The sequence below is a fragment of the Squalius cephalus genome (assembly GCF_949319135.1).
Source record: "Squalius cephalus genome assembly, chromosome: 21".
NCBI classification, from domain to species: Eukaryota; Metazoa; Chordata; class Actinopteri; order Cypriniformes; family Leuciscidae; genus Squalius; species Squalius cephalus.
The window spans coordinates 13,627,427-13,652,627 of record NC_137142.1 but is presented as its reverse complement, the minus strand read 5'-3'; the positions used below and the strand labels follow the sequence as shown (position 1 = coordinate 13,652,627).

Sequence of the window (25,201 nt, the reverse complement as noted above, 5' to 3'; positions counted from 1 at the left end):
ACTTCATTACAATTTTTAAAATAACTTTTCTATTATAAAATGTTTACACTTTTTTTAAATAAATTATTATACAATTTTCAGCAGTCATTACTGAAGTCTTCATTGTCACATGATCCTTCAGAAATCACTCTATATGCTGCTTTCTTATCAATGGTGAAAACAGATGTGCTCCTTAATATATTTTTACAGTTTTTATTTAAAGGCACACTATGCAGTTTCTGTTTTTCTCAAACAGCGACCCCTAGAGTTGCTGTGGAGTACTTTACTGTCGTAAATACCACTCACGCAGAGCCGTCCCTGCACTCTTCCGACTGCGCTTTCTTCGCCGACTCTGCCACGATTCATGTCTTAAATGCGTGCTAGTGTCTTCCATAGAGGCTGCTTCATATGTTGTTGATGTATATGACGTCGTGCCGTAAAGCAAGTCATGATTCTCGCGAGATTTGGCGGGGCGCCACTCTCAAACTTGCATTGCTGGTTGGTTGTCATTTGCGGGATGATTCGCCCTACTACCAGTTCGTTTACCATCGAAATGATTTCGAAGCTGTTATATTAAGGTACAAATCTTGCATAGTGTGCCTTTAATAATGTTTATAGCTTTGCTTTCTGAGATCCAGTTTGCTGTAATTCCGCTTAATTACAAATTGACCTTGCTCATTCTGTGCACAAGGAAAACTGAAACATTCTAATTAGTCAAACTCAGAGCCTTCAGTAATGTGTATGGAGCTCTAATTGTCTCTTAACACTTGTCTCATCTGTTTCTATTTTTATGTCTCCTAAGAGGGAGAAATGTGTGAGTCTGAATCCATCTCCGTCGATGCAATTTGGCTGACGTGTTCTGGTGGAGTTAAAGCTGGGGTGTGAGTGCTATGGCTCAGAAGAGTCAGTGTGACGCTACAGGAAATGATGGCCCGAGCCTCGGTGGCAGAAAGAGAGTGGCATAATGCTTTTAGAGGACGCAGTGGGAGTGGGCCACAGATGCAAAACCAGGCAGTCTTCCTCCAGCGGTGCACCCTAGAGCTCTAAAGAGGGCGACACTGGCCAGCGGCGGGTAAGCACTGCTAACACATCCTGTCAGCACAGCCTGGCGTGACCCTGTACCACAAGCTCCCTGGTCACGATGCAGTGAGACTATTACTGGCCACCAACTGCGTTTCAGACACAAATGGAGCAGACAGACTCTGGTTGGGGTAAAAGCCAGTGAATATGATTGGCTAAAACCTTCATCTCTGCAGGTATCATCTGTCTGTGGTTGATGATGATGACAACCTGTCTGGCAGTCTGCATTGGTCAGAGGTCAATACTGGGGACACTGAGTTACTGCATCATCCACTTTGGGAAATCACAGCCGGAAGGATGCGCAGACAATCACGGGGTTCCTTGAAGATGTAAGAGCACAGCTTGAATCAAACTGCTACTCCTTATCAGCCATATCATTATCCCTAAATTTGGAGTGTGCTAAATGTGCACGGAACAGACAACAATTTAGATCCTAAATGGAGGTCTGGGCAGATGACCTTGTTGAGTGGCTATATTGTGCTATTAAAAAAATAATAATTTTTTTTTTTTTTTTTCTTTTTGCTGAAGGCTAATATTATTCATTATTAAAAGTGAGTATTATTATATGTTAATTTCATTAAATATTTTAGGTTTTATTTATAAAATTATATAATAATAAAATGTAAAATATTCCATGTTTTATATTTTCATAAATATTATATTATTGTAATTAAAGGGTTAGTTCACCCTAAAATGAAAAAGTCTTCATTTACTCACCCTGGTGTTGTTCTAATGCCGTATGTCCTTCTTTCTTTTTCAGATCACATGAGCGTTCATCAGACTCTATCAGCGGCACAGTTCTCTCCAACTCTCACAGAAAATGCACACAAGTTGTGAGAAATCAAGACGAAAAACGCGACATATAATACAATCTACAGTATGCACCTTCTGAGGTGAATATCTACATTGTGTTTGCCGTAACAAGTTGTTGTCGTATAAATTCACATATGTCAACAGTCATTCTGAAGGTCATCTGAAAGCCAGAATCCCGGTCCGGAGATATTCAATTCAGAGAAGAAAGCACACCGCCTTTTTTTGTGTGATTTCTAGCTGTTTCATGGTGTGTTCTTGTTCATCTTGATTTCTCTCTACTTTTTCTGGGCGAGACAGAGTGAACTGCTGCGCTAATAGAGTCTCAAGTCGCACAGTCGAGCACAGAAGACCAACGGCCAAGGTCAGGATTTTCATTAAATAATGCAAAAAAAAAAAAAAAATTACATTTTTTTTTACCAAACCCTATTGTGTACCCCCAGAACATTTGTGTTGCATGGGACCATTCTATACTTTTTTTTTTAAGTTTGATGCTGGTCGCTATTCACTGCCATTATATTGACGAGCGACAGCGAACATTTTAAATTTCTATTTGTGCAAAATGCTGTACATTCATGTAATTCTGGATTTTGCACATACAAGTAGTAAAGTATTGGTTTAAATGTAGTAATGCATATTTGTGAATTTGTCAAATAGACGGGTAGTCATGCACACATTAATAGTACCTAGCCTATTCATTTGTAGTTGTTTGCGTGTGGGTTGTGAAATGCTTGAAAACGACGTCAATGAATGCACGCGTGTCACCTGATCCACAAATGCACAATCATCTTCTTTGTTCCACGTGCAAATTATGATACACTAATACAAAAGAAAACATTTGTATTTACAAAAAATGTCTCTATCTGTACAAATTGCTACACATTCATTTAATTCTGAAGTTTGCACATGCAAGAGGGCATTTGGTTGTGGATAGTAAAACATCTGCAACATTTATCAAGTGCATGGATAATTGTGCATGCATGTGTTAATCGTTTTGAGACTAAAGTTTAACATGCATATGTTTTTAATGTATATCGTAGCATTTGGACAGAAAGTTAACCTGACATCGCAAGCTTCAATCTAAATCGTTATTGCTAGCACAACACGCTAGTAATTCGCTAGCCTGTTTGCATTCCATCCGTGCGCTTTTTATTTATTTATTTATTCTCAAGCGCGCTCGCGCCTTCCGTGCACTCTTTATTTATTTATTTCTTTTCTCTCGCGCCTTTTACAAGTTCATTAAAAGACTGTGGTGAGTATCAGTCAACAAACACGGTGAGTCATTTCATCTCCTCTTATTGTCACCTGCACCTCATGTAACATGTATAGCTGTTACGTCTTGGTTGAAGCAGAGGAGGAAGCAGGATCCAAGTGCAGTAGTCTTTTATTAAATAAACTCAAAACTTCACATATACAAACTCAGGACTGAGACTCAGGAACAGAACAACCACCATGGTGCAACAATATACAATAACTGACCAAGACTGAACTAAACACAGGGCTTAAATACACAGACAGACAAGCTAAACAAGATAACAAGGGGGCGTGGCTAATCAGAAACACCCGAGGAAACTAAATCAACATAACGGGGAACTGCTGAACACGGGGCAGGACAGAGGAACACAGACATAAATCATTACAATAGCATAGCCTTCTCCGTCAGCACAGGATTTACATGTGATAAATGCAGGGAGATAGTAAAGCTGACGGGGAAGATTTCAGAACTAGAGACACGCATCCAAACTTTAATCGAGGTTAATTGTAAGAGTGCAAGGGCTTTAGATACTGCTTTGGATGCGACTAGCTTAGTGAACTCTGTACACTGTTCAGTTCCAGCTGAAGTAGAGCCCGTGCAGCAGGGCAATTGGGTGACGGTGAGACGCTGTAGTCGCGGGACAAAACACTGCACTTCCCTTACCATTACAACATCAAACAGATTCTCCCCACTCAGTGAAACACCCACTGTGAATCCTGTTGAATGTGCCCTAGTTATTGGTGATTCGATCACACGGAACGTGAAAATAGAGACACCAGCCACCATAGTCACATGTTTGCCGGGAGCCAGAGCGCCTGACATCAAAGCAAATTTAAAAGTGCTGGCTAATGCTAATCGTAAATTCTCTAAGATTATTATTCACGTCGGCACTAATGATGTTAGACTCCGCCAGTTGGAGATCACAAAGATTAATATTAAAGAGGTGTGTGAACTTGCAAGTACGATGTCAGGCACTGTAATTTGCTCTGGCCCCCTTCCTGTTCGCAGGAGTGATGAGATAGTTAGTAGATTGTATTCACTTAATGGCTGGCTGTCTAATTGGTGTCCGCATAATATCATAGAATTCATAAACAATTGGAAAAGTTTTTGGGGCAGACCTGACCTGTTGAAAAGAGATGGTATTCATCCCTCTTGGCATGGTGCTGCTCTTCTCTCTAGTAATATGGCACATAGTCTTAGAGCTCAAACATGACAATCTGGGCCTCAGGTCAGGAAGCAGACAGACTGGCTTAACCGACCGTCTGCTAGCTGTCTCACGTCACCGAGGTCACATAAATCCCATCACATAGAGCCTCTTTCACCTAGATATCATCATATAGAGACTGTGTCTGTTCCCCGAATTAGGACATACAAAAAACTCCTAAACCCATTCAAGGGTAAAAATTTAATTGATGTTCAACAAATAAAAAACAGATATAATACGGATGAACAAATGATAAAGCTCGGGTTGCTGAATATTCGATCCCTTACTTCAAAAGCACTCATTGTTAATGATATGATTACAGACTATAACGTAGATGTGCTGTGTTTGACAGAAACCTGGCTAAAACCAGACAATTATATTACTTTAAATGAGTCCACCCCGCAAGATTACTGCTATAAACATGAACCTCGTCTGAAAGGCAAAGGGGGAGGTGTTGCTGTAATTTATAGTAATATCTTCAGAATTACTGAGAAGTCTTGTTTTAAATATAATTATTTTGAAGTGTTGTTGCTAAATGTAACACTATCTAGTGTAAATGATAAATCATGTTTAACATTTGTGCTGGCTACTGTATACAGGCCACCAGGGCACCATACAGACTTTATCAACGAATTTGCTGATTTTCTATCAGAGTTAGTATTGGCTGCAGATAAAGTACTAATTGTTGGTGATTTTAATATACATGTAGATAACGAAAAATATGCATTGGGATTGGCATTTAAAGACATTCTGAACTCTATTGGAGTTAGACAACATGTGTCAGGACCTACTCATTCTCGTAATCATACTCTAGATCTAATATTATCACATGGAATAAATGTTGATGCCGTTGAAATTCTGCAGCAGAGCGATGACATCTCAGATCATTATCTAGTCTCGTGTAAACTTCATTTAGCCAAGGCTGCAAAGCCGACTCCGTGTTACAAATATGTTAGACCTATCACTTCTGCCACTAAAGATTGCTTTATCAATAATCTTCCTGATCAGTTTCATCATCTCAGCATCCCGGATAGCTTAGAAGAACTAGATATTGCGACAGAAACTTTTAACTCTCTCTTTTCCAGCACTTTAGATACAGTTGCTCCTTTGCGCTTAAAGAAGATTGAAGAAAATAGTCCAACGCCGTGGTACAACGAGCACACTCAGGCCCTTAAGAGAGCAGCCAGAAAAATGGAGCATTGCTGGAAGAAAACAAAACTAGAGGTATTTCGCATTTCATGGAAAGACAGTTCGATTGCATACAGAAAGGCCTTAAAAGCTGCTAGATCTGCTTATTTTTCAGACCTATTAGAAGAAAATAAACAAAACCCTAGGTATTTATTTGAAATTGTGACTAAACTAACGAGAAATAAATCTTCAACCCCATATGTTTCCAAGCAGCACAGCAGTAATGACTTTATGAACTTCTTTACTAACAAGATTGATAACATCAGGGAGAAAATTATAACTATGCAACCATCTACTACAGTATCGCATCAGACAGTGCATTGTAGTCTCCTTGAAGAAAAAAAATGATTCATTCATTGCTATAGGAGAGGAAGAATTTACTAAACTCGCTAAATCATCTAAATCGACAACATGTATGTTAGACCCTATACCGACTAAGCTACTGAAAGAGATGCTTCCAGAGGTCATAGATCCTCTTCTTAATATCATTAATTCATCTTTGTCACTAGGATATGTACTTTTAAGCTGGCTATGATTAAACCGCTTGTTAAAAAAACGCAACTTTAAAAGGCAGTATGCTCACAACTATGTTCCTTTTTAGAAAGAAATGATATCTGCGAGGATTTCCAGTCAGGATTTAGACCGTACCATAGTACCGAGACTGCTCTCATCAGAGTCACAAATGATTTGCTCCTATCATCCGATCGTGGTTGTATCTCGCTATTAGTGTTACTCGATCTAAGTGCTGCATTTGACACTGTTGACCGCACCATTCTTTTAAATAGACTCGAAAATTATGTTGGCATTAGTGGAATTGCATTAGCATGGTTTAAATCATACTTATCTGACCGTTATCAGTTTGTAGCAGTAAATGAAGAGATGTCTTATCCATCACAAGTTCAGTATGGCGTACCACAAGGCTCAGTACTAGGACCGCTGCTGTTCACTCTGTACATGCTACCATTAGGAGATATCATTAGGAAGCATGGCATTAGTTTTCACTGTTATGCCGATGATACTCAGCTCTATATTTCTTCACGCCCAGACGAAACTTACCAATTCACAAAATTAACGGAATGCATAGCTGATATAAAAAATTGGATGACTAGTAATTTCCTACAACTAAATTCTGAAAAAACAGAGATTCTAATTATTGGACAAAAAACGTCCTCACGTAATAATCTAGAATACTGTCTAACACTTGATGGCTGCTCTGTTAAGTCTTCGTCGTCGGTTAGGAACCTGGGTGTGCTCTTTGATACCAATCTTTCATTTGAAAGTCACGTGTCTAGTATCTGTAAAACCGCATTTTTCCATCTTAAAAATATATCTAAATTACGCCATATGCTCTCAATGACAAATGCGGAACAATTAGTTCATGCGTTCATGACCTCAAGGCTAGATTATTGTAATGCTCTACTGGGTGGTTGCCCTGCACACTTAATAAACAAATTACAGCTGGTCCAAAACGCAGCAGCTCGAGTTCTTACCAGAAACAGGAAGTATGACCATATTAGCCCGGTTCTGTCAACACTGCACTGGCTCCCTATTAAACATTGCATACATTTTAAAATATTGCTGATTACTTACAAAGCACTAAATGGTTTAGCTCCGCAGTACTTGAGCGATCTCTTAACGCATTATATTCCTCCACGTCTATTGCGATCTCAAAATTCCGTCCAGTTAATAATACCTAGAATATCAAAATCGACTGCTGGCAGTAGATCCTTTTCCTATTTAGCACAAAAACTTTGGAACAGTCTTCCTACCATTGTCCGGGAAGCAGACACACTCCGTCAGTTCAAAGCTAGATTAAAAACACATCTCTTTGACCTAGCATACACATAACACTTTATAGACTTCTATAATCCAGTGTTAGGCTGCATAGATTAGGTCAGATGGTACCGGGAACACCAAGGTTTTCTCGCAGCCTCCCGGATCCAGGCCGTATCCAGATATTACGAAGGACCTTCGCCTGGACCCGATGACAACGCAGTGCTGAAGTGCCACTGCGGTGCTGAAGGATCCCTTTACCACTCTACAGATAGCGTTGTCGGGAAAATTTGTTTCGCGTACCTACCCCGAAATGACAAACTAAAATAAAATTCTGTATCAAAATTTATAAGGAAAGACCAGTGCTTTGTTTAGGCTTGGTCTGTAGGGAATTCCAAACCTGCGCACATATATTCAAATGCACATAACTATAGAACCAATTCTTAATGCGCATGTGAACGCCATCAGCGTTTCTCACAGGTTCACGTTTAAAGTCTGTGTAGAGAGAATGGTGTCGTCTTAGTGCCCCCTAATTTAATAACAAATGATCGTTGCGACGGAAGTGAATCAATCAAAACTAACTTTAGCTGGAAAATAACTTTATTAAAGAACCGCTATAAAGCCAAAACAATGTCTGTTACCCTAAATTATACGTTAGTCTCTGTAAAGTTGCTTTGAAACAATCTACATTGTTAAAAGCACTATATAAATGAGGATGACTTTACTTGACTTGACTTAAACACAGTCAGGAATCTCACAACACTCAACTAGTATCTCACAAATCTAGTGCACACCAATGTCTTCACTCATATTGGTAGAAGTGTTTCTTCTAATTAACATAGGGTTAAACTTTTTTTGCATCCCATCAAGAGCAGCTGTCAATCATGTTGCTGGAAATTGCCAACTCTCACTGAAAATGAATGAAGTGTTGTTGCTACATATCTCTGTGTGTGTGAACTCCCCATCAGCTGTCCTACAGTGTCACCTTGAAACCAAACTCAGAAATAACAGAGAGGCTAAATGCTGCTCATGCAGAAGAGATGCTGATATTTAAGTGCGCTGAACCGAAAATGCACCGTCTGCGTGGCCACCTGAAACCACTTGATTACTTCCATCGTGATTTGAACCAGGTAGATCAATGAAAAAAAAAAAAAGAAAAAGAAAAAGAAAAAAAGAAAATTTCACTCCTCACTAGATTTTAAAGGAGTAGTTCACTCAAAAATGAAAGTTATATCATTATATTCTCACTGAATTTGATTTAAGAAAATAACAAAATAACATATAGTATGATGAAAACAACTTTCCTTTTTGGATGAATTTGAATGAATTGCAGTTGACAGGTGAAAATTTAACATTGGATTGAGAGCTCATTCCACATACGGGCTACAGCGGGGGGTGACTGGGTGTGTGACAGCTCTCTCCGCCCACTAAAGCAGGACGTCTCTCTGATGTTCCCTTCCTGCTCTTCAGATAGATAATTATAGCCGTCAGAGTTGGGACTGTCATTGCTGCTTTTCACGGAATGCTTGATTGTGTAATACAAGACTGAACAGTGGAAAAGATGAGGAAAGAGAGGAGAAACAGTCCTGAAGTTAGTGCATCCATCAACAAACTGCTGTCTATGCAGAGAGAAGACAGGCTGAGTGTTTAATCTGCACATTGGTGTCCAATTCTACATTTTTCACCATAAATCAAGAAGCAATAATGTCTAAATTCAGTGGACATTTCTGGTGACAGGACTAAATAGAGAGAGAGAGAGAGAGAGAGAGAGAGAGAGAGAGAGAGAGAGAGAGAGAGAGAGAGAGAGAGAGAGAGAGAGAGAGAGAGAGAGCAGGCATATCTTCGATCTTTTATTGCTCACTTGACAAATTTGCAATGAGATTTTGCAAATGATCTTAATAATTATGATAATGACTTCACAGATGAGCTTTAATTCCCTAGAGAGAGAGAGAGAGAGAGAGAGAGAGAGAGAGAGAGAGAGAGAGAGAGAGAGAGAGAGAGAGACTACAACTTTACAATACTGAATCTTTCTTTTTTCAAGCTTTCATTGCTGAACTTAAAGCATATCTTCGATCTTTTTTTGCTCACTTGACAAATTTGCCATGAGATTTTGCAAATGATCTTAATAATTATGATAATGACTTCACAGATGAGCTTTAATTCCCTCAAGTTTCAGAGCTTTATTTAATAGACATCATTAGATATGGAGCTGCTCCTTTTCCCAATTATGAACCATTGATTATAATTGCTGTAATTTTTATTGTATTTTAGTTTGTATTATGATTATAGTTTTAGTTAGTTTTATGGTGCTGAAGTATGGTGCTTCCACATTTATTGACCAATTATTATTATTATTATTATTATTATTATTATTATTATTATTATTATTATTATTATTATTATTTGTATGATTCATCAACTTTGACTGGTTTCACTAAGGTCAGTCTCAGACAGCCCACAGAAAACAATGCTCAATGATTTACCAAAATGTGCTTTTTAAGTATAAGACCGACACCAGACATAAACAGTTATGCATAATGCAGGTTTATATTACAGTTGCATTTGTTAATTTTTTTCTCTTTCTTTCTGACTTTCTGACTCAAATTTGTAGCTTTTAGGCTCGAAACAAAGAAGAAATTGGCATATGTTGTGCTTTTGTTTGTAATAAAGGTTAATTCATATTTCCATTTCAAATATGGCCTTTTTAAAATAAAGTTTTAATAAAAATATGGCCTTTTTGAAATAAAATGTAAATAAACAAAGCATGTTAATGAAGATAGAAAGACAGACAGATGCTAAATTAGATGCTAATTGCATTTCATTGGCTGTACAATGACAATAATGTTGAATCTAATCTATTCTATATGGATAACTTTTATGGTATTTTAAAGGACCTTTTTTGTCTTTTTGAAGCTTGGCAGTGTATAACATTGTCCGCTCTTTGTATGGACATTCAGAATGTAATCTATTGTGTTCCCCAGAAAAAAGAAAATCATAAAGGTTGCAAACAATCATGAGGGTGAGCAAATGATGAAGAATGATGACATTTTTGGGTAAACTATGTATAAAATAGTTTTATTTTATTTTATTTACCCTCCCACGCGCCCAGGAGGGTGCCCCTTCTGCTGTTAGTGGCTCCTCGTTGGCCAACTCGAGTTTAGATATTCCTCCCCGACGGCTCCCCTTGGGAGATTCCGATCAGGATGAACCTTCTATCTCAAGCGACGGGCTCAATATTTCATCCCCGCCCAGAGTTTGGAAGCTGTGGTAATGTGGGTCCCCAACTCATAGAGGATGGTCTCTCAACTGAGGTTATTGAGATCAATCCTCACTCCAGAGCTCCCTCCACGAGGAAACTTTATGCTTTTAAATAAGGATTGCTCTCTTCATGGTACGAGATTCGTCATTTAGACCCCGTTAACTATTAAAGTTTCTTGGCAGGGTTATCCCATTCTATGTTAAAGGTGTATGTTGCGGCTATTGCTGCTTACCACACTCCTTTGAGTGGTGTATCCTAGGGGAGGGACCCATTAGTATCTCGTTTCCTGTGGCACTTTGAGGCTCAGGCCTACAGCTCACACAAGGGTTTCCGCATGGTATTTGGCCCTAGTACTGGAGGGATTTCGGCTGTTCCCTTTGAGCCAATCAAGGAGGTTTCATAAAAAATTCTGACCTTGAAGGCTTTATTTCTATTGGCCATTACATCTCTCAAAAGAATTGGAGACTTACAAGCCATTTTGGTTTCCCCTTCATGTTTGGAGTTTGCACCTGGCATGGTGAAGGCTTGTCTTCACCCTATGCTGGGTTATGTTCCTAAGGTCCCCACTAATATGGCCCGATCTGTTGTGCTGCAGGCCTTATGTCCTCCGCCCCTTCGTATGTCAGACCAGAAGAAATTAAATCTGCTTTGCCAAGTGAGGGCACTTGGGAGAACTGCCATGTGGCGTAAGTCTGATCAACTCTTTGTGTGCTTTGGGTCACCCAGAAAGAGGTGCACACATTCATCAGGTTTTATGACCTTGACCTGGGCTCCACTCCAGGCTCCCAGGTCCTGCAGTCTTAGTTGTGCTCCAAACAGGATTCATTCTAGACACTAGTCACCATGGCATAGTGGGTATTTACTTTCCCATATTGTTGTAACTTACGATGCAGCGAAAAGGAACGCCTCGGTTACGACTGTAACCTCGGTTCCCTGAAGAGGGAATCAACTTCCCTGTGATCGACTTTAGCCTATCAGAAGCTGACATTGTTTGGTTCAGGGGTGCTTTAGACCTTCCTGGTCATGTTATCACCCACCTATGACGTTCCATCACACCATTGGACTCATTTCACAAATGCTTCAAGACGCAATCACACGTTCCCAAAGTGTCGTAATGACGCAGCGTCTTGTTCCCTCTTTAGGAAACCAAGGTTACAGTCATAACCGAGGCGTTTCATGGCTGAACTATCCATATAAGAAGAAACTATTATAGGTAAGTATACATGATAGATAGGACACTGGTTGTCTAAGATAACAGTCAGTTATACAGTTTAGAGTCATTTACACAGATATATCTGACTACAGAATGCCACGGTTGACTAATCAGAATCAGGTATTCCAGAGAGCCTTATAATAATATACTGTTTGTATTGTGTAAATTGATGATGTTTACAACAAATAGCCTGTTTTAGATTTATAGTTAGGTAGTTTACATTAGTTCATCAATTAAATGGTACCTATTAATCAAAATTCACTTTTATAAGGTGTTTGAGTGTGTGTAAACAACCAGCCTATAATGGTAAAAATCCACCCAATACTTTTTTTTTTATAATCCGCATATATCATTATCAATCTCTCAGAACAAGCTGTTTTAAATTTCCCCCTAATCCAATATAAGAGTAGGGAAACCCCGCCCACGACTGGTGACGATTTGCACTAGATCCCGCCCTGAGTGAGAAGCAGCAGTCCGACATTATAACCGTAAACTAAACGATACCTGCTCTATCTCCATGAAGCATATATTTTCTGGCTCTGTGAGCACCCTAATACAGTTCACAAACAAGCACCTATGCAACAGTTTATAATTAACATGACGGTACAGGCTAGTCGATGAGATGAATCAACTCCATTCTCCATTCAGAAATGTCCATGTACAGTCTAACAGTTGCAGCCTCTTTACTACGCTACTGGGTATTATCGACATTTTGCCTGAGAGAAATTCAGCTGTTATGTTGTTCCTGTATCCGAAGCACATGTAAAGGATCGGCTGTCTTCTGAACGGGGGCGGTGCGCAGCAGCTCATTTGCATTTAAAGGGACACACACAAAAACAGAGCGTTTTTCCTCACACCCAAAACGGGGCAACTTTGACGAGCTATAATAAAAAATCTGGGTGGTATTTTGAGCTGAAACTTCACAGACACATTCTGAGGACATCAGAGATTTATAGTACATCATGTGGAAATGGGCATAATAGGTCACCTTTAAATATTCTTCATTTGTTAAGGTCTGCATTCAGTGCTAAATGCAGGTTGGCAAAGCATGTTAACTGCTGTTGACAAAAGTGGTTAGTTTTCAACAAAGAAAGTTAATATTTATGTAGTAGGAAGCTGCTTGTGTTTGGCACGGATCGGAAACGCTGTCCTCCCACAACAGTATCTTGAGCGCTGATGTACTGCAGGGGTTACATGAAAAAAAAAAAACGCTCTCCTTTTTGTTGTCTTAATGCAAAACAGACCCTTACATAAACTCTTCCTCTCCTTCATCAGAATACGCAGGGACCCGCTGCAGCGACAAGATAGGGAAACATCCTCTTTAATCAATACTCTTCCTGACTGTCAGTGATTCCTCGTAAGAGAGGATGTAGCTCTAATTACAATTAATGATTGTAAAATAGTAGTGATTTGGATTTCAGCTGGAGTCCTCCTGTCCAATCCAGGCTCAGTTGGCATGTTAATCAATTGGTTTATTGTGAAAAGCAATTAGGGGCTGTTGTCGACTCACGTAGCTAGCAGAAACAGGCCAGCTGCCTCGAAACGAAGACGATGAAAAAGTGCCTTCACAACAGGCTCTAAACCTGACAGTTCCACTTATGAAGTGGGGTTCATTTCTGTCAGTCGTGTGTATGATTGGACAAACAGTGGGAGCTCTACTACCTCATCTCTCTCTCTCTCTCTCTGCTTTCTCTTCTAATTCATTTTTATTTCATTAACAATTTGATGGGCATATCCTGCTTGAGGCAGTTGGGTGGATTTGGAGGCAAACGGGGTGGCAGCTCAACTATACAGCGCTGCCTGATGCACAGAGGGCTCTGCCAGACGGAAACAAGAAGTGACTTTAATTGTTTCTAAGTGCTCACAGGTGGCAATGTTTACCCACCTCTGCATAGAAAACATCATGTTATTGGAACCTGGTTAAATAACCAACATGACTTTCCCTGCTGGTTCAGGCTGTTGTTTAGCCCAAATGTTTACCAGCAAACATTAGCTGGTGAAGCTGGTCGACAAAAAGTCCTGCTGGATAACCCTTATAAAGCTCACTGTTTCATATTTGATACACATTTCGAGGGGCTCTAAATTATTAGAGCAACTATAAATTAAATGAGCAACACTTTGCTGAAAAAACTTTTGTACATATTCTTCTACATGCTTTCTGTTGTCTTATTGATAGTTCATACGTTTTAGCAAGTAAAATACCTTTCAGCATAATTGTAAAAACATCCAACTTCAGGTAGATTGTGGTATGTATTTTTCCTGTAAAATCTCTACTGTTTTTTTTTAACAAGTATACTTTAGAATAACTTTTATATTGTTTGTATTTCAAGATTAACCATAACTGGACTAAATTGTTAACCCAAAATTAAAATTACAGAGCTTTTGTCATAAAACTAAGCAACAACAACAACAAAAAATCCACTGGTTTGATGTCAATGACATTTTATCACAAGAACAAATAATGTATAAAATCATTGATGTGACACCATTTAAAAATAATAATAATTATTATTTCTGTTCTTTTGGGAACTTGACAGACATGGTTATGGAAGCAACCTGGACAAAGATTCTTCAGAACCAGAAAAAAAAAAAAAAAAAACTTATGGGTTTTGAATGGCATGAATAAATAATTACAGCATATTTATTTTTGGGTGGACTTTAAGAAAGCAAATGGGGAAGCCAAACCATTGTTCTTAGTAGGGAGCTGTGCTCTGAGTTCAAAGAAAAACTGAGAAACTGATGTTTTAATATGGAAGCCTTAAGTGAGAGCGTTTTAATCACAGATATCCCACCGGTTAGCAGCACACGTAACGGAATCCTGCATGATTAGTCTGTGCAGTGTGGAAGTTATGGCAGTATCTCAGTGATTTCTATTGAACAGGCAGCAGACCTGAGCGGCTGTGATAACTGAGACCAGTGATGCTCCCGTTGAGGACAGAAGCAGTAAATGGTTATGCATAAGAAATATGACTGATAAGCTGTTCTCAGAGAAGACTTGAAGGATGAAAAGAGAGAGGCTGTCCAAAATCGCCCCCTATAATCTTAAATACGGCCCTATTTGAGGGGATAGCCATTTGTAGGAGTGTCCGAAACCATAATGGGCGTTTGTCCAGAGTGCACTCTTTCAATCCCACAATGCATTGCAATAATGAGTGTACAACTGATGTACGCTCAATGGCAAGAGAATAGACATAATGCACTGTGATGGTCGTGCTGAAAGAATTCTCGCGTTAGACAGAAGATGGCGCCCGCAGCTGAATCATCCATCCATCCATTTTCCAAACCACTGGTACAATGTGGCTAGGGTGTAATATCATACAGGTATAAATTCGCTTTTAATTGATTATTAAATTGTTTAATTACGGTTTATACATGCTAGATCTCCATCTTACTACTGGAGCTGCCAGTTTGCTAAGTGTCCGAATTCACTTGTTTTCATTCACTCTTTCAAGTGGACTATATTAGTAGAAGAATGTAGGCAATAGTGAATGTATAGGGGGCGATTTCGAACACAGCCAGAGATTTAAACAGAAGGGTGAAAGCATGTAAAGACCACATTGAAGGAAACCTCCTATTTCCTTCAATGTTCCTTCAATGCAGGAAGTTCAGGCTTACACTTTTTTTTTTTTTTTTTAGACATTAGTTTATCACAGCCTGGTGAATGTGTCTCGAACAGCCACAAAAGACCACCTACTCTACACCTACTTACCTAATGTATAAACATTATGGGAAGTGCGCTAGCCAGACAGGATTTAAACTTTGTCGAGACCTAAGTTTGGTTTGAAGATGAAAAATGTACCAAGCACAATGTTCTCTCACCATTGCTGATTTCTAACACACACTCACTGTGTTCGGCGTGGACTTGCCGTTGTCAGAGCAGAAATGAAAGCCGGTGCTCTCCGTATGTTTATCACATCCTTTTGCATTCATATATAAATTGTGCGAGCTTATTTCGTCCATTAGATCGAAAGATCTGAAAAAGACCATACATTTACATAGCTATAGACCCTCCCCTTGAAGAAATACGACCAGAAGTGGTTGAAAGTGGACAAAAGAGACGGATTAAAACACCAGGTGTAAACAGGCATGTGTCTCCCTCATGATTCGATCGACCAACACGCAAATTAATACCAGGTGTAAACAGGGCCATGGAGAGATGTGAAGGAATCATTTAGGACAGAAAATAAATTTACACTCACTTGTTTTGGTGTTTGGAGCCCTGGAGATGTGCGTGATACTGCTCAATGGAGTTCAGGACCACTTTGCAAACGCTGCATGAGTAACTCCGGCGCAGGACTGCAACACAAAGCAAAAAAAAAAGCAAACAGATTTCAACTTGAAAGCAGAACGGAAACATGTCCCTGCTGAAACGCTCTTAAAAATGTTTTGTCCCTTTTCTCGTTTTCTTTTGAGCATTATTGATTGCTTTTTGTCTTCAAGATTGCCTTGGCTGACAAAGAGCACAGAAATCTATATTTAATCCCTGTTGTTTTGCTTCTCTCGAACTGATGACGGGTTTGTTTGAAGACTCCATTCTCTGTCTGTCAGATGAAAATGCACCAGCTCGTAATATGGCATCTCATTCGGCAGTCTTCATAGAATCAGAAGTATTTGCAATTTTAGCTTGCTTTTGTCTTGATGGCCTTTTGATTTGGGGGGTTATGCTTCATGATGGTCTTTTAGAGTGGAGGGGAGCCAAGTGCATCAGTCGGGAGGGAGTGAAGCAGATGTGCGCTAATTAAAGGCTTTGCAGGTGGTACCACAAATAACGAACAACGTCAGACCAAAAATAGACGGATGTGAATAATGGGAGAGAGACGTAGAACAGAAAAGCATAGAGGCTCGTTCATTACATGTGGAGAGACCATGTGTGCTCTTTCTGGGCAATATTTCTCTCAGACATCTGCAGAGTTATTTTTGATGACAGTGTTGTCTGTTCCTCGATCTGTTTCACACCCTTTACATTACATCGCTGTCACACTTTTACATTACGAGCTCTGAAAACAGCTCTAAAACGAGCTCTAAAACAAGCTTCTAAGTTCAGGTAAGGTGATTACATACATGTTTAAGAGTAATTAGTATGCTAATCAGTCACGCTTCTTGATTTTTTATGCATTTTATGCATTGGTACGTAGTACTTGTATAACTCAGTTCTCATTTTTGGATGAGCTGCATACTTCAAAGATGCATACTTGTGTGACTGCAAATTTTGCAGAAAATTTTGGAAAGTTGCTATGTTGCTTGGAAACTGTAAACAGCTTAGAGTGACACATTTTGGCAACCGTATTAACAGTATCCATGCAGCATTAGTTGATCTATTCACATTGTAATAAAGCACATCACTGTAAAGTTGCATGCAGTTTCATGCTGAGTCTATTTTGACTCATGAGCAATAATGTTGAAAATTCAGATTTACCAACACAACAGATATAATTGTTTTTAAAAGTCGCATTGCTTGAAAAAAAAAAGAAAAAAAAAAAGAAAAACTTCTGTCAGGCTTGAAGTTCCACATGCAGTTACAGGCATAGAAACACTTTCTATTCAGTAAATCTGGCTAAATACAGACAATTATATATATATATATATAATAATTTATTATATAATAAATAATATAAATATAATTATATATATATATTAATAACAGCCTGAGTAATTCTGAGTATTGAACAGTAAATTCTCAAGTGTTGGGTTTCTAAATATATGTTGGTAATGTGTCTATTCAGAATGATTTATGAACAGAAAATTTAAAAATACCCTTTTTATTTAGGGTATTTCATTTAGGGGTTGCGTGGAGGTTAAGGAGGCTAGAACACCTCTTAAACATGGTAAAAACACTGTAATGCTCAGCCTCTCATGGCTTATTGCTTTATCCAGTACTCTGCTAATTCACAAGAAACCAATTTTCAACAATTTGCTTCCATCAGTGTATGAAACACTTGACAGGCAAGGGACAGGATCAGCTGAAGGGTCATTAAAAAATAAGACTAGTAAAATTAATAGTTTTCCTTACTCTTTAGTTTTACTAGGTCTGAGGAAATGAAACAACTGAACAAATTCTGAGAGAACTGCTGAGAGCTTTGACACCTGCTTTAATATTTGATGAATTGTCATTTAAAGTGGCTTTATCAAGGCCATCTAGACTTTATTCATATTTTTTATTGCCAGTGTTTTGTCAGCGTATTGATTTTTACTCATAGCTAAAGGACAAAACATTATGACTTCCAGACAAGTTTTAGTGCTTTCATTTGAAATGTATTTTGGAACTTAAAATACATACACGCACACACACGCACACACGCGCACACACGCACACGCACGCACACGCACACGCACACACACGCACACACACGCACACACACGCACACACACACGCACACACACACACACACACACACACACACACACACACACACACACACACACACACACACACACACACACACACACACACACACACACACACACACGCACTTGTACATTTTGGTTTACAGTCTCTCTCCATAGGCGTAATGGAAGTGTCCTCGTAACCCATTTTACGTTGTAATACAAGAATATACAAGAACACACACACATAGCCTACACACGTTCTAATGAGGCTTTCTGGATGCTTTCTGTGAGTTGAGAGTGATGTGATGCATGTTCAAAGACAGCTTGTGGTGTCAGTACACCAAACATATGGTGACAGCAAATATGTGTAATGAATCCAAAACACTATTCATAGCAAGCTATTGATATGAACAGGATGCATGGCATGACTGACAAATATTCCAATAAAAATGTAACTGACACCATAAAACACACTTTTACAGGCTGCTTTAGTCTAAGAACAGTTTTTTTCCCAGCCAAACTCTTGCTACTTCACTATGTCTATTAATTAAGAATTAGCATTTAACTGAACAATTAAAGATGTAAAACTGGTAGCTGAAGACTACACAAGGACCAGCTTCTTTCAAAGATGAAAAATGTAAAACTTGGCCTTCAGACTTCATAAGTAGCTTTACAGAATGCTTCTTTCTGTTAAAAAGCTCTGTGTGATGGGATTTTCTTTCATAGGACCCCTGATGACCTCTTAGTGTGGTACTCATAAACAAGCCTTGGAAGACACTGTGGTGGCTTCTAATCCCACTTAATTAAACCGACTGAGTTTCCAATAGAACCACAGCGACAGACAGAAAGAGAGAGAGAAATGTGGCTCAGGGTATGAGATGAATGTTTACTGGGAGGAGATTAAAGTTTGCTTCTGTCTGCTGGCTTGTGGGAAAGAGGTCACACTTATTTCTGACAATAGGCTATCAATCAGTTTCTCGTCTCTTGCCCAGGAAATTGCTACCAAATAATGAGGCACTTGTAAAATTCCACTAAATTATTAATTGTGCCCAACCAGACAGACAGAAATACTTGATAACTAAGTGCTATTTTACTCTGGATTTGAGGATTAAATTTTTACTCAGCCAAAAGTGTGACCCTCTTTCATTAAAAATAAGAACACTTTGAAAAGTAGGTCAGAAAATACGTAAATATGATCTGAGGATTGCGTGCAGAAGTATTATCATTAGCTAAGCTGAACTGTGATGAATCCTGAATCATTCCCTGCTGGAAATAACAGCTTATATTGTAGCAGTTGATCGTCTTAGCTAGTCTCTCAGCCTGGTTAATTCTGGGAAATCAATACTTTAATTCAGCAAGGATACGATTGATCAAAAGTGACAGTAAGATATATATATATATATTTTGACGTTTCAAACTATTTCTTTCAAATCAATGCTGTTCTTTTGAATTTTCTATTCATTAAACATCCAGAAAAAGATCAAGCAGCACAACTGTTCTCAACATTGATAATAATAAGTAATGTTTCTTCAGCAGCAAATCAGCACATTAGAATTAGAACTAATAGCTGCTGAAAATTCAGTTTTGCCATCACAGAAATAAATTACATTTAAACAATAGAAAAATAGAAAATGGTTCAACTTTCCTTTTTTTCTAAAACATGAAGTCCAGAGTTTCCAAACTAGCAAATCTAATGATCCCAAGATGATTCCCAAGATGATTACTGTGACAATTACACACATTTTATGGAGGATACATATCTGTCTTTGTTCATTAAACTCTATTTTTCATTAACAAGACCATATCAATTAAGTCATTAACTGCACTCAGTTCTATAATTCTATCGTTACCGTCAAGCACAGAAGATTTCTTATACAGTCACAACAATAATAATCAAGTGTGAATGTCAATTTTAATCCTGCCTGTCAAGGTGGATATAACGGAACAGGAAGGAGATGCTGGCTTGTCCTTGGCTTTTTACAGATTCTGTGAAGCACATAAACTGCTCTTGCAATTTTAAGCAGGGCAAATCGCTGCACTTTCAATATCTCCCTTCACGAAATGGCAGGAGGCTCTTCAGCACCGAGCTGGTATTTACATCCTAAAGCTTGTCACTCTCCCTGCTTTTTTTTGTTTAGGGGGATATAAAAACCTGTTTGCAGCAGGAGAGGGCTGTGCTGTGCACCAATTTTCTCAGCAACACAATTTAGCCTCAGTTGGAAGGCAATTACTCTGAAGTGTTCTCCACGAAAATAGCCAAGAGTCTGGGCCAGGATCCGCTAGCAGTCACCTCTCAGATGAGCCCTAACAATGGCTTCCTGTACCCGATGAGAAGCTCGACAGATAATGAATAGCTACATGTCCGTGAAAGCCGTTCTGTTGCATTCATCCAATTGCCTTTTCCTTTTTTTTAAATGGGACATGTGTGTTCATCTGTATGTTGCATGTACCCTGTGTTCGTGTGCAGGCTGCTAATGAGGATGATGAATGAGAGAGGACAAGATGAAAAAAGTCTTGACAGCTCCCTGAGGGACGACCAAACCAGAGCTGAGGAGATCGAGATGCTCAGGATTGGGGCTAAGAGGCAGGGCAGTGTTAAATACTTTATCTTGCAAAACCTATCCCCAATTGGGCCCCAAAGCGAATCTGTCCTTATTTACTCATCCTAATGCTGTATATTTTCAAGTGGAATCTTTTCCATACACCGACAGGTCATTGTGACTTCTTGCCAAGCTCCAAATAGACTACTTTTATGGCAATGTTTTGTATGGTTCTTTTTTAGTTTTCCCCTTGCCATGGTTAATATGAACTGTTGCATTGTGAAAAGATTTCTTCTTTTTGGTTACCTAGAAATAATAACAGCATACATTTTGGAATGAATTAAGAATTTTGGGAGTTTGTAAATATACATATCATATGATAGGAAACTAATTGTATTCATTTATTAACATATGTACACAGTTAAACCACTTCAGTAGTTCACACAAACTTTCGTGGAGCCGAGGTAAGTCCACTATAGGGCACTCCTCCCGACTCTTGTGCTATCTTATCATGGACTACATTTCCCATAACCCATCGCCCGGACTTATGCTTGATTACAGTCTCATTACTTTGTTAATTCTGCCTATATAAGCCCTGTGTGTCATTCTCGGTGAAGTCTTGTATTTGAGTTGTTGTATAAAGCTGCATTTGGATCCTCAACAGCGTCAGAGCAGTTCGTAACAATACCTCATCTTGCATTAATTGGCTAAATTATCTGAACGTGCTCTTCCCAATCTTTGTTAATAAAGCATAATTTTCTACCATTTTGTGCACTCTATTTTATTTATTTATTTAATAAAAAAATCATGTTAATCTAACATACTCATTTGCTATGTACTATGTTGTGCTCTCCATTTGTTTGTTCGGTTGTTTTCTTTGAATACTATAGATTGTCCTTTAAAGGAGAACTCCGGTCAATTTTAACATTGAGCTCATTTTTTTGTAAATTTGGAGTGCTGTCAATACAGAGAACAACAACAAAAATCGGTGTTGCCTACACCGAGTTATTCTATTTTTAAAATTTGCACCCTGTTGACTTCAATGGGGCAAGTACTAAACCTGCTTTTAGCCTCTTAACATCCTTGATGTGTCATTACAAGTGCACAGAAAATGTGAGTGATTCCTTCTGAGTGAACACGAGTGAATCTGACTGCAGTAGATGTGAAAGAAATGTATAAAAATGATGTTATTTAAGCCAGCGCAAATACCTTTGTTTACATGGTACATATGTACAACAGGATGTAAACAGAGGTATTTGAGTTCTCCTTTAATGTTATTCAGAAGTTCACACTTACATATTATTAAATAGAGTAAATGTTATGCATACTTGGCCTGCTGTCTGATGGGAGGGCTCCGAGCTCGGAATTTGGCCCGAACCCAGAATACTCCCCCATCCCAGGTTGGGATAGGAATAGTTAGAAGTGAGGAGATGGGGTAGTGGAGGGATGCTGGAAAAATTTCATAGAACAGTGGTAAGTCTGCTGTATATATACCTCCTGTATATATACCTCCTGATGCTATTTAAGTTGACTGGATGAGCTCCTCCCATGTTAATTAAGTTAATTATCTGAACGTGCTCCTCCTGAACTTTAGCCGCTTTCCGACCAGAGGAAGCTTTTCACAGTTCCTAGAACTATTGGCTAAAGTACCCGGATGTCGGCGTGTTCGCACCGCAGGAACTAGGAACGATTTTAGTTCTAGGAACTCCATTTGGAGGAACTAATTTAGGTCCTACTTCAGAGTAGGGTCTAAACCAGCACTATAGGAACTACCCGTGACGTTAGTGTACGCTGATTGACCGAACGCACGCGGAACACCAGCACCCGCCATTTTTAAAACAGCTAGAATGTAAACACACAGATTATAGCCTATATATTTACTCCAGAAACTAACTATACAAACATGGAAAACAGTGAAAGATGGGTCTCTAAACCTTTATGCTGAAGAGAAAATACAACGCAACTTTGAGGGGACCAAGTCAAACATGATTATGTTTATTTGCCCAGATAGCAACACTGGACATCAACCACACGGCATAGGCTAATAACTTTTTTTTTCATATACTGTCTACTTTCTATAACAGTTCTAGCTAATAACATATTAAACAGTACTGTTAGACAGACCGCTAACTAATAAACACAGAGAATGCGAGCATTGTTTGCTCTGGCGTTCTCAGCGCCGCCAAAATAAAGGTCCGGCGTGCCGTCAAAATAAAAGTCACCGTGCTTGCGTCACTCCCTTACCCCTCCTTCCAGTTCCTATGGCCACTTGGCCAGTGCGAACGCAAACAGCAAAACCGAGTTTGGGGGAGAGTAGTTCTTAGAACTGTTTAGAAGTGGACAGTTCCTAGAACTAAGTTCCTGTAACTACTTGGTCGGAAAGCGGCTTTTGTTAATAAAACATAATTTATTGTCAAATGTACATTTATTATTATTTCAGGCATTAAAACAGGTAGCCATATAAAATTCAGTCGGTTTTGCCCAAAGCAGAAATGTGAAAAGGTTTGCACATTCCATCTGGGTAAAAATATGACTGTATTCACATACAGTAAGCTACAAAAAGATAATGCAACATTACAAATGGCTACCCCTTGAGGTTTAAGAGGGTTGTAGATTTGTTGGAATTTGGTACAAATGCAGATTAAGCTTAAAGGTGATGCATGTAGTTTCTGCGACATTAGTGGCACCTTCTTTCGTGGCACCTTCTTATCGCGCCTCCCCCAACTCAAACATCACAAATACATCTCTAACGGGTGCTTGTGAAGGCATGTCTCAACAGGTTAAAGCAGGCAACTTTCAATAAACAGTCCAAAATATTAGGAATACTTTTAGCTGCGTTTCTATGTGTCATGAAAAAGCAATTGAGTAGACTAACACACGTGGTTGATGGGTAGGGGCGTGGTTTGAGGAGGCGTGGTTAAGGGGTGGGGGCATGGTTGGGGGGGTGAATGCATAAAAAAATACTTGACAAATGCATTCACAACCTTGCAACTATGTTATTGTACTTTAATACATAAAGTAATACTTCCTTTCCATTCAACGTTTGGCCCGCAACAATAGAATAATATATATATAAAAAAATAGTTTAGCTTTTAACACCTTTTGCATGACACTATTTCTTTTCATGGCCATAGGTTAAAATAAAATAAAAAATCTACTACACTATTTCAGTAAAAAAACAATTTCAATCCTCCTGATGTTCTCTTGTAGCCTATGCTTTCCTAATGTGGGCTTCTAGGTCGCTAGCACCTTTATTTGACACTGATACGTACGTGCCAGCTTTGCAGTTCATGCATTCTGCTTTACACGGATCCCGACCGAAACGAAAACACAGGAATATTCTCTGTAAATCATCTTTGAATTTACATTTGGCCTTTTTTTTTATGCTGTTAGCTACTTACATCTTATCTCGCACTTGACCGTAAACTGAAGCGTCAAGTCACGCTGCTGAAATTCTGTGAACATAAAGTCCGGCTACTTTGATTTGATTGGTCATTTCAAATATTCTGACATTGAAGAGCAGTGACAGACCAATGAGGCTGAGATGAACAGACACAGTCCTCTGTTTTCTGACGTCCTGCTTGGAGCCGCTGCGGATTGAGGAACCCGCTGATTATAACAAGACGGGGTGAAGCCGAAGCCGGTTTCATATGTTTTGTGTGCAAAGGCAAGCACCAGTCAATTTAAAGTACATGCTTAATGGTCCCATGAAAAACAGTGAAAACTGTTGAATTTCTATATATCATTTTGAGACTTATACTATTTATACTATATATACTATTTTGAGACTTGTCTACATTGAATAAGTCAAAGTAAACAATATAAACCGTAATATTTGTCTTTCTGATTGAATGTATGATGATGCTGTGGTATTGAAGCGTCCACTGTAGAGCATTGCAACTCAATATCTTCACTTTGACATGTCATGACCAAGGATGACTATAGGTTGAACTGGAAAGAGACAGATCTGAGCGGTCTGCTCTCAATGTTTAGATCAATGGTGTCCAATCCTGCTCCAGGAGGGCCACTTTTGGGAGTTTAGCTCCAACCCCAATTAAACACAACTGAACCAATTAATCAAGGTCTTACTAGGCATACAAGAAACTTCCAGGCAGGTGTGTTGAGGCAAGTTGAGGGTATAGAGGGTGCTTCAGGGGCTCATTGTTTACACTTTGGGGGGAAATAAACCCATGAATGGCATACTAATAGTAGTCAATGAACAGTAAACTGGGTTCAGAGAATGCATTTTGACATACTTCACCTTTAACAGCAGATGTGATGTTTGCGAGTGAGGAACATCTTTATGAGAGGCTTTTGTAATCAACAGCATTTCTGCTTATATTTCAATTGACATGACATTCACAGAGAAAAGCTCCTGACAAGAGCATCCTGCTAGGGAAAATTATCATCTCTTATGCAGAATGCAAGCGTCAATGTAATATTTTTGTTTTTGTTGCCTCCAGGCTTGACAAAAACCATCCACAACTGCAGATTCCACAGGATTTTTATTGAAAAAGAAACACTATGTGTTTGTCAACACTATGAGCAGCGCAACAGGTTTGTCCCCCAAAGA

General features: G+C 39.0%; 1 protein-coding gene across 1 annotated transcript in view; it reads right to left on the bottom strand.

Annotated features, from left to right (window-relative positions):
* Positions 1-25,201, bottom strand: part of LOC307148710 (zinc finger matrin-type protein 4) — a 126,310-nt gene that overhangs the window by 23,941 nt on the left and 77,168 nt on the right. The window contains 1 exon segment of the mRNA XM_079854425.1: positions 15,961-16,057. Coding sequence (XP_079710551.1) covers positions 15,961-16,057 — 97 coding nt within the window.